Source organism: Hyalella azteca, unplaced genomic scaffold (genome assembly GCF_000764305.2).
Source record: "Hyalella azteca isolate HAZT.00-mixed unplaced genomic scaffold, Hazt_2.0.2 contig5225, whole genome shotgun sequence".
NCBI lineage: Eukaryota > Metazoa > Arthropoda > Malacostraca > Amphipoda > Hyalellidae > Hyalella > Hyalella azteca.
In genome coordinates this window covers 103,093-114,356 of record NW_025935420.1, presented here as the reverse complement: position 1 = coordinate 114,356, position 11,264 = coordinate 103,093, and the positions used below count along the sequence as shown (strand labels likewise).

Genomic DNA, 11,264 nt, shown 5'->3' with positions numbered 1-11,264 from the left:
AGCACGACTTTGAGCCGCCGCCTAACATGCCACCTCCAGACCGGAGGACCGAAGAACCACATGAGAGAGGCTCATAATGAGACACTCACTCGCGCGACATTGGAGACCCACACCAGAATCATCATGAGATGCCCAGACGCCACGAGACTGGCGATAGCTGAGGCTCTCATCATCAAGCAGGAATCTCCAGCTATTAATTTACAACCGGACATTGTCAACCGGATTTGTCAATTTACAACCGGATTTGTCAGGACATTGAAACTGTTCTCGCAATTTATGCTTTAATTTCAATCTGTATCCATAATACCTATGTTTGTACTAATTTCATTTCAAAATTTCAATTTCTAGCGTTGCAAAACTCTTCCTCTTCTACTTGATAATGCATGAAGTTGCATTCGAAACGTCGTAAATTTAAAATTTTAATAAAATGTCAATAAGAAACCTGATATTTGACTTTTCAGTTCCTATCAAGAGCCTAATTCGCCGAATAGAGAATAAAATACTTAAAAAAAATTTAAAAAACACGTTTTTCTTGTGGACTAAAAAGTAGAAAATGAATTATGGCTCGCCCTAAAAAACGTGTGTCGGGCAGATTTATGATTAAAGCGAAAAGCACACAACACTTAAATTTTGGAAATTTCTACTTTTTAGCCCACAAGAAAAACGTGTTTTTTTAAGTATTTTATTTTCTACTTTTTAGTCCACAAGAAAAACGATTAAGACTTGATCAAGTATGACTTGACGTACGTATCGATGATACGCAGCGTCAGCGCCTGCTCGTCTATAACGTCAGCGCCCGCACTTCATACTATATATATACTATATATATACTTTACTAATTAAGCTAATTTAGGTCTCTAATTGCTAGTTTTTATGATTGTATCTGAAATTGTTAAGCGAAAATAGACTGCATGCCGAATTTCTGATCTCTAGAGCAATCAGAAGTGGGATAATTTTCGTTGTCAATGTTAACAACAAACAAATCCACAAACAAACAAACGCGAAGCTAAGTTAGGAAAAACGTATTAATTATTAAAAACAATAAGAAAATTGTCAATAAGAAATACTCTCTGGTCTTCAACGAAACCTGCATTAAAGTATATCTTAACATATATATAAGTTTTAAAGTTGGTGGTTAATACTCTCGAGAGCCACCTTTCAAATATATTAATATATAGGTATCTTTAACTCGAAAACTGCGGAAGTGGGAAAAAACTGAAAACTCCATAGGCCATAAGAACACAATTTGTTGTGGATATTTTTACTTGAAGATATTGATTCCATGCGACGAGCAAAACAAAACAAAAAATTGCGATTATAAAAAAACGAGCTCAAGACGGCACGACATAAAGAGAAGTTTAATTATGAATATTTACCTGTCGTGTTTTCTGACATCTTTTTCAACTAAATTAACTAAAAAGCGCGACGAAGTTGTCATCTTACGCAAGCTGCTAGGTTGTAGTTCATTAATGTCCTGGGAGTAAACATTGATAAGAACATAAAATTACCGAAAAATTAGTTGAGTGGATCGAATGAAAGAAATATATATTTTTTTTCGAGCGAGTAATTTTCTTTGCATGGCAATTTTAAAAGCGTCTAGATGAATCTATGAAAAATTAGTTGACTCTATTCCCACAAAGAAAATCATTACATCGCACGCGTGGCGAAGGCACGTAAGTCGGACCAACAGCATTATACGCCTTTCGCCTACGGAACACACGACACACGAAATAATATCATCTGAAAACAATACAATGCGTATCAAAGAACTTGCTATCAATGTTGAGAAGCCTACATACGTACCAAAATGCAAACGGAATCGCTGACAAATGGTTGCAATTTGGCAGTACCAAAAAAAGCTTGATCAGCAGTATAGGCAGAAATAACATAAATATACAAAACAGGTTGTTGATCACGAGTAATACAGGGTTAAATAAAAGTTAGTGGTTAATATATGCATAAGGATAGCCATTCAATTACTGAATGGTAAATAAAGGTAAAAAAGAAATACTCTCAACTCCACCATCATTTCACGACAGACATCTTTGTCGGCCACAACGACGCACCGCTGTCAACATCTTAGCTTTTAATGAACAATAGTGGACGTAAAATCGATACAAGTTATCACAAGAGCTACAAGTGACTGCAATGAGTTAGTAGTAAATGGAAAATAAGGTTCCTGCGAGCACGGCTCGCATGACACACGCTTTGCAAGTCTATACATCCCTTACAATACACGCATATTATAATGTATATTACATGGAATGTTACTGATGCCGGACCTAGTGAGTGAAGTCTGATAATTCACGAGATTTTCGATTTAATTTTAGTTTCATCACTTTAAACGCATATTATAATGTACCTATATTACATGGAATGTTACTGATATGATACCGGACCTAGTGAATGAAGTCATATAATCTTCGATATTTTCGATGTAATTTGATGTAATTTTTATCACTTTAATTACCATCTAATGAATTCTCCCTGAAACAACTGTAACGATACTAATAAATATTGCCACCTTCTGACTTCTGGGAAATGAACAATGAAGCTTTTGCAAGCAAGGCACCAAAGTATGCATCCATAATTAACAATATAGTATAATTACAGTGGATTTTCGTAGAATGAATTATTTCATAATTAACCGCAATAATTCGATCGAGTCCCCATCGGCCGCACTCGTGAATAACTGCTAACGTAATCAGAAGACATTTCTTACAAATATCAATGGCCTCATAAGCAACATCACCGGATACTTGAAATTATTTACGTCAGGAGTCCTTGAATGCCTTAAGCGGCATCTCATGTTAAGCCAAAATGAGGTGACATTTAGGCCTCTACAAGGCGGCCTAGCCTAACCTTCACCACAGAATTTCTCAAAACAAACTCGCCTTGAGACTTCATCTCAGGAGCAAATGTGGTCTGGCAGGTCAACTTTTACTTCCTTGTCAGACGTGGAATAGACTGCTGGAAATATAGACTGTATTGTATATATTGTATACATCAACAGTGGGCTTAGTTAATTCGAGTTGATTGACGTTGAAACTCGCGAATATCTTGTGATAACAAGATATCCCAATATCTTGTGATAACAAAATGTTAGCACATATAAAATATTCGTAGTATTTAAATTATATTAACTCATATCACCACCGGTGCTCTTCTTACGCGTACACCAGCACTCGAGCTGATCAGAATAATGATCAATAAAATAAGGCACCGTTGATATTCAATGCTGCTATGTTCATGCGGTAGGCTAGCTTATGCATCTATTATGTACCTACCGTATATTAGTAACAAATTATATCAGCTTCAAGCATAGGTTGCCCGTCGCACGCATGTTGTGTTTGTTCTCGGAACAAGCGATCATCAACCATGAGGCATTTATTAGCTAAGTTAATTTTATTGGCTTTATCATGTCGTTCTAACGCCGCTGGTCGGCCGCAGATTTGTTGTGTTTGAATAGCTCCATTTGCCGGCCGCAGGTTTGTCGAGTTTGATAAGCTCCGTTTGCCGGCCGCATGTTTGTTCTGTTTGATTAGTCCGTTTGCCGGTCGCATGTTTGTTGTGTTTGATAAGCTCCGTTTGCCGGTCGCCGGTTTGTCGATTTTGATAAACTCCGTTTGCCGGCAGCAGGTTTGTCGAGTTTGATAAGCTCCGTTTGCCGGTCGCAGGTTTGTTGTGTTTGATTAGTCCGTTTGCCGGCCGCTTGTTTGGTGTGTTTGATTAACGCCGCTTGCCGGCAGCAGGTTTGTTGTTTGATTAGTCCGCTTGCCGGCCGCAGGTTTGTCGAGTTTGATTAACGCCGCTTGCCGGCCGCAGGTTTGTTGTGTTTCATTAACGCCGCTTGCCGGCTGCAGGTTTATTATGTTTGATCTCGGCACACTTAGGGATGTGGCGGTCGCCTGCGGTCTGGTTGAACTTCCTGCCGCAGTGCGGACACTCAATGTAGTCGGAGGTGTCCAGGGGAGGTGCCTCGTAGCCCTTCACGCCCTTAGCAGCCCGGACTGTTGCGATGAAGTCCTCGTGCTGCTTGCGCCAGTCCTTCTTCTTCGTCTGCAATGATAGAGGAGAAATTGTTACGTTTATGTTTATTTGCTTTTAATTTTACGTCTTGTCAAAGATAAATTGGGTAATAGTACGTGCATCCAAAGCCAGTCCTTCTTCTTCGTCTGCAAGGATGGAAAAGAAATTGCTACGTTTATTTGCTTCTAATTTTACGTTTTGTCAAAGATAAATTGGAGTAATTGTACGTGCATCCCAAGCCAGTCCTTCTTCTTCGATGGCAATGATAGAGGAGAAATTGTTACGTTTATTTGCTTCTAATTTTACGTTTTGTCAAAGATAAATTGGGGTAATTTTACGCACATATTAAGCCTGTTCTTCTTCTTCGTCTGCAATGATAGAGGAGAAATTGTTATGTTTAGATGCTCTCAATTTTACGTTTGTCAAAGATAAATTGGGGTAATTTTACGTGCATACTAAGCTTGTTCTTCTTCATCAGGACAGGAAATTTATTATCTTCACTTGTTCTTAATTTTTTGCTACATTAACGATACAATAAACCTATAGTTGACGAGACAATAATAACTTTAAAGCCGAGGCTAAGCCAGTCCTTCTTCTTCGTCTGCCAATCTTCATCTTTAGTTACGTTTTACGTTTTAACAAAGATAACGTTTAACGTTTTAACAAAGATAAATTGGGGTAATTATAAGAGCAAACTATGCCAGGCCTACTCCTTCGTCTGACATGAAGGACGAAAATTTTTTATCTTTAGTTGTTCTCAATTTCACTTCACATTTTAATGAACTTTTAGTTAGTTAAAAACTAATAATATTACGTGCCGGCTTGGCATATCCTTCGTTTTAGTCTGTCATATTAAAGAATCAATTAGTGTTTTTGTTCATGCCATTTACAAGTCAAGGAAAAGTTTTATTTGCAATTTTAGTTTTGAATTCTTACGCTTGCAAAACCTGTGTTGCGAGTTCGTCTGGCATGATAAAACTGACGAATTTAACGTATATCTTTATTTTATTGAGTATTAAAAATAAATCTCTTGAATCAGGAAGCACGTCACACTGGGATAAAAGCTCAGTAACAATAAATCCATGGAATCAAAAACAGAAACCTCCAGTTCATGGAGATTTTTCATGTTTGTAAAGAAATTTCACTATCATGCCACTAAGAAACCAATCAATTAAATGGCTAGATTAGTATTTTCATACAATTTTTCGGCAAATTTAGCCTACCTTGACCTCCTTGAGATGTAGTCCTCTGGCTACGTATTTCTCAGCCTCCGTGCCTTTGTTGCGCATCTTGACAGGGTCAAACGCCTGCGACAATTCGAAAATTTTTAGTATCAAAAATAAGGCATCGTAACATATAATAACATTATAGTGCTGAGCCTTTGTAAAATAGAGCGTAAGAATTCGCATTTTCCCAAATGAAACATAAAATTGTCTCTAATAAATCTTGTTAGCACATTTCAGAAATGTTGTTAATCAAATGAATTAAAATTTGGTAACTGGAATGGGTTCAAATAAAGAGTTGACTTAAAAAAAAGCACTTTCTTATTGCCGGCAGCCGAGACCTTTACACAGCATGCTAGGATTCAACGTAATTCTCAACAGAGTTCAAAGTTCAAAGGAAAGTACCAAGTTATTGTGAATTGTGTAACTATCCCTTTCCAAAATTGAAGTTCTGATAGATTAAGGCATTAAGGCACAATTATGGACTCAAACATTAGTATTTCGGAATAAATTATGCCTATAATTAGAATATTTACAACTTTGGCCCTCTAATTCTCGATTCATACCAGGGAGCCAGATTTTATTTCAATTTGGCAAACATGGTCTATCAACATGAATTAAAAGGGTAATAATTTGATAGCTATATCACAAAACAGTGTGTACAAAAACTTTGCACCATTTTGGCCTTTGCTTGTACAAAAAAGTGCATGGCTATTTGGACCAAATGACACTCATTTCTTTAAGTGCATGTAAATACCAACCTTGCGCTTCTTAGCCTTGGCTTGTGCAAAAAAGTGCACGGCTATTTTGACAAAACAACACCCATTTCTCCAAGTGCATGTACCTATACACTAACCTTGCGCTTCTTAGCCTTGGCTTGTGCAAAAAAGTGCACGGCTATTTTGACAAAATGACACTCATTTCTTCAAGTACATATGTACACTAACCTAGCGATTCTTGGCCCTGGCTTGTGCAAAAAAAGAGCACGGCTATTTTGACAAAATAACACTCATTTCTCCAAGTGCACGTATACACTAACCTTGCGCTTCTTAGCCTTGGCTTGTACAAAATAGTGCATCGCTATTTGTACAAAATAACACTCATTTCTCCTAGTGCATGTAAATACCAACCTTGCGTATCTTGTGCAAAAAAGAGCACGGCTATTTTGACAAAATAACACCCATTCTCCAAGTGCATGTACCTTGCGCTTCTTGGCCCTGGCTTGTGCAAAAAAGTGCACGGCTATTTTGACAAAATAACACTCATTTCTTCAAGTGCATGTACCTTGCGCTTCTTGGCCCTGGCTTGTGCAAAAAAGTGCACGGCTATTTTGACAAAATAACACTCATTTCTTCAAGTGCATGTAAAAACTAACCTTGCGCTTCTTAGCCTTGGCTTGTGTGGTGCGGCAGATGGTTTCATGTTTCTCGATGCGGTCGTCATTGAAGCATCGCTCACACACCGGGCACTGCTTCATGCCGGGGGGCACGACGCGGGGCCCGGGGGGCGCGCCCGTTGATGTTGTCGACCCTCTCCTTGAGCCGTACGGTGAGGGGGCCAGAGACGCGGGAGTCTGCGAGGCCATAGTTAAATAATAAATTATTATCTAAATATTCAAACGCACGAGTCTGTGATTATTTTCTGAATCTTCATCTAGACGACGATTATCTTCGGTAATTAGACGCATTATAGCAAAGCAAGCAGCGGTCATCCTGGGCTAAAAGAGACTCGTACGTCTTAGTTCAATAATTCAGTAAGGCACTTTTTAACGTGTTAATTTCACTTTAATTTACTTCACTTTTACTTTGGAACTTGAATATTTTTAGGTCTTTGACGTTCTGACGTGAAAATTATTGCTAACATTATTATTAGTAAATAATATTAGTATGATACTAATACAGTATTATTTTATTAGTATCAAACACCGACTTATCGGATAACCCGGTCCAACTGTCCTTCAGGGATTCCATCCTCAGGAGGATCCTGCCCTAGAGAAAATTCAGGCAAACTGCCGATAAAAATCTCTAGTTTTACTGCCAATAAAATACCTTCAATCTCATTGACAATAAGGGACCCTAATCCTGCTGTCCATATGGGACTCTCAATTACACTGACTTAAGGACCCTTGTCCTATCACCCTAATTATGCCCTCAGTTCTTCTGACCTGAAGGGGAGCCTTAGCCCTATTACCCTTAATGTACCCTCAGTCCCACCGACCTTGGGTTTGAAGCTGGAGGATGCGCTGGGGACAGGCGTGGGCCGAGACGATGGCGACGGCGAAGCTTTGGACTGCAAACAAAATACCGATTAAATAAATGGTAAAACAAGCTTCTTTTAACATAATGAAATCTAAAATTAGTAACGACCAATTATTTAGAACACTTTTTCTAGTACGTAATCAGTCTCCTACAGTAAAATCTCGCAACAATTCTCGGTTTTTGAGTTCGCGCTACGTTGACGCTACAAAAACAACCCATTAAAACATTTACAACGTTTGATGGGCTCAGTTGATAGATTCAGCATATATGCCGTTTCTCAGTTGATAGATTCGGCATACGTGCATATGCCGTTTCTCAGTTGATAGATTCGGCATACAGTATATGCCGTTTCTCAGCTGATAGGTTCGGCATACATGCATATAGAATAGAATAGAAGTGTCGGCGTTGAAGACATAGGCCCATGGCCTGTTGCCGATTCTTGAACTTTTCGTGACTTGATTCACAAGGGATCCGGCCTTTGGAACCCGATCTTTCCATAACTGACGATTGATTGAGATAGCTGCTGGACTTATTGCCTGTATATGCCGTTTCTCAGTTGATAGATTCGGCATACAGTATATGCCGTTTCTCAGCTGATAGGTTCGGCATACATGTATATGCCTTTTTCAGTTGATAGGTTCGCCATACATGTATATGCCGTTTTTTAGTTGATAGGTTCGGCATACATGTATATGCCTTTTTCAGTTGATAGGTTCGGCATACATGTATATGCCGTTTTTCAGTTGATAGGTTCGGCATACATGTATATGCCGTTTTTCAGTTGATAGGTTCGGCATACATGTATATGCCATTTCTTTGTCGATTGATTCAGCATATATGCCGTTTCTCAGTCGATAGCCGACATATATTTCGCCGATAAAAATGAACACATCGCCGGCCTGCATCGCTATAATGCGCGGGTATTGCGTCTATAAAGCGTCCAGCGCTAATCGCCCGCGAATCAATGGCCCCACGGCCCCGATATTTGAACAGGATGGATATGATGTCCAATACATAACTTGAGGGTTATCTCTCGATCGTTATAGTTGGAAAAATATACAATATTTTCGGTGGATTCCGGTGAATACATTACCGCTGAAAAGCTCTTCAAACGCAAAATAATCTTCCTCAATGACTGAAACTATTAATCGCTGATTAGTGGTCAAAATGCAGAAACATATTAATATGAACATACACAAATGGAACGTCGGAGACATATTAAAATGAACAACCTGCAGCAAATGGGAGAATACAAAAGCAAAATTTACGATTTTTTGAATTAATTCGTCAGATTTATCAGAGTGTACTAACAGAATAGATGGATTTTATTGCCATGATGCTGCACAAACACTGAGAGTTGTGTTTATGCATAATAGGAATCTTTTTAATCTTAATATCAAATAGAAACATAGACATTGAAACTTATTAAACATGAGGAAAATATATTAATAAGTAAATTTGAGAAATGGAGCATTACGTTAACAATATATTAACATATGTTCCCTGCGGTAATAAGGTTACTCACACTGCTAGAGCCCATGTCTGCATGGGCAATCTGCACTTTCACTGCTTGATGATTCCTTTCATGACACCCATCAGAATTATGATGAAGTAATATTTTAAGTGTCTTAAAACCGCCATCCACTACATCAAGAGAACAGTATTACGAAATTCTCACTTCATCATCTCTAACATACTTGTGAGAGAAATAGTTATTCGAATATTGCGTTTGCAGCGTATAAGAATTTTACATACTCAATATAGGTAACTTTTGCTATATTCTCAATGCATGAAGTTTGATCAAAAGATCAAACGGTAAATAGGAACGAGCGTGACTACCCGAACAGCACAAAGGCTGCCCCAGTGAAAATTTACAGACGCGGCAGCTTCTGATTTGGATTACCAGAAGCTGGGGCAACTCTAAATGTTGTTACCCAGTGAAAATTTACAGACGCGGCAGCTTCTGATTTGGATTACCAGAAGCTGGGGCAACTCTAAATTTTCTTACCCAGTGAAAATTTACAGGCGCGGCAGCTTCTGATTTGGATTACCAGAACCTGGGGCGACTCTAAATTTTCTTACCCAGTGAAAATTTACAGGCGCGGCAGCTTCTGATTTTTATTACCAGAACCTGGGGCGACTCTAAATTTTGTTAGGCTGGCTCAGCCGCACTCATTTCTAGGTTGAGGTGTAACCTGACCTCGATCTAGCAACCTCTATAACCAGATGGCTGTCGATTAGCTGGTTGCGTGAGATTTTTAGGTGGAAGATTAAAGGTCGATATCCGCACTCAAATGAGTGACACTTGAGTGAGTATATGAAACTTGAGTGAGTAACTAATACGAGTGAGACTTGAGTGAGAAAATGAGACCTACATCAGGCGCCTATATCAGGCGTCTACATCAGGCGCCTACATCAGGCGTCTACATCAGGCGTCTACATCAGGCGTCTACATCAGGCGTCCACATCAGGCGTCTACATAAGGCGTCTACATCAGGCGTATCAGGCGTCTACATCAGGCGCCTACATCAGGCGTCTACATCAGGCGTCTACATCAGGCGTCTACATCAGGCGTCTACATCAGGCGCCTATACATCAGGCAGGTCAGCGTGTGAGGTCACGCAGACGACTGATGGTCGCGCTGATAACGAAACTTCAGGCAGGCTTGTTTACCGATCAGATATATTATAAATCACTTATGGACACCGTGAGTTTTTTCCTCTATCATAAAATATGGTGGAAATTTTCAGCCCTTGGCACTTAGTCGCGGCTCAGGTAAATATCTGCGTTAACACAGAAAACTCACACAACAAAAGTCCCCGATTGATCACAGTACAAAACTCTGATCAAGAATTATGACTTCTCCGGTTTAAATGGAAGACAAGCTTTTGTTGATGTAATGTGAAGAACAAGAACCTAACACGGCATGGCACCGTACTATAATAAGGGTTTGTAGCGTACCTCATATAAGCATCTAAGCAACGCGACGTCGAGTTAGTGAGCCAGGTTAGTTTCTATGGCGATAAATAGGAGCGAGTATAACATTCTTCACTGTTCACTTGAAGTGATGGGAAAAAACTAGACAATTCTGGCTGGAACGATAAATTATCTTATTTAACTCATTTTCATTCGGAGCATAGCTGTAATTCTAACACTAGAAATATTGATAACGACTCGAAACGCGAAATAATAATCACGAGTAACCGAACGTGACCAATCACAGTCGTTTTAGAACAAATTTGGCCAATGGCAGTCGTGGTGTAGCAAGTTACGAGCATCGTCGGACATAATAAGTTCAGGGAGGCCATGGTCATCAGATTTGGCCTAGTATTTTTAAGCAGCATTTATAGACATGCAACGCACGGCACTCCTTATAAGCGTGGGGTGAAATGGGCACTCGTGCTAGCCGCATAGTACTAAAAAAGTTCATCAGTTGTAAATAGTAAAAGACATGAAAAATAATTTAATATCAAAGCTAATTTCGCACAACCACCAAAACAAAGGCACAACGAATACCGAACGTCATAAAGCGAGTAAACGTGTAATATCAGAGGCAAGCAAAATCATAGACAGGGAAAAACGTTGCTTTGTTACATCACAACACATTTTACTGCTTGGTCTGTCACTCGCCGACACCACACTTGGCAAGCCGCTTCTGCTTTACTTTGAGAATTGTTTATATCGAATGTTCGTCTGATTATTCAAGAAATTCACTGGAAACTTCTAGTTTCGGTAAGATGGAGGAAATAATGCT

At 39.2% G+C, this 11,264-nt stretch overlaps 1 protein-coding gene across 1 annotated transcript; it reads right to left on the bottom strand.

The window, feature by feature from the left end:
• Window positions 1-1,245: 1,245 nt before the first annotated feature.
• Window positions 1,246-9,161, bottom strand: LOC108680357 (zinc finger C2HC domain-containing protein 1B). Its single transcript, XM_018169165.2, has 5 exons — window positions 9,036-9,161; window positions 7,470-7,541; window positions 6,628-6,825; window positions 5,253-5,336; window positions 1,246-4,059 (listed from the first exon to the last, which is right to left on the bottom strand). Exons 1-5 carry the CDS (start codon window positions 9,048-9,050, stop codon window positions 3,841-3,843), a joined length of 588 nt encoding a protein of 195 aa, XP_018024654.1. The 5' UTR covers window positions 9,051-9,161; the 3' UTR covers window positions 1,246-3,840.
• Window positions 9,162-11,264: the final 2,103 nt, after the last annotated feature.

What these genes read in the sequence shown, in the direction of transcription:
- LOC108680357 (XM_018169165.2), bottom strand. An exon ending in CCTCCAGCTTCAAACCCAAG is followed by an intron (nt 6,826 to 7,469) that starts GTCGGTGGGACT and finishes ATGGCCTCGCAG; the next exon opens with ACTCCCGCGTCTCTGGCCCC. An exon ending in CCAAGGCTAAGAAGCGCAAG is followed by an intron (nt 5,337 to 6,627) that starts GTTAGTTTTTAC and finishes GAATTGTCGCAG; the next exon opens with GCGTTTGACCCTGTCAAGAT.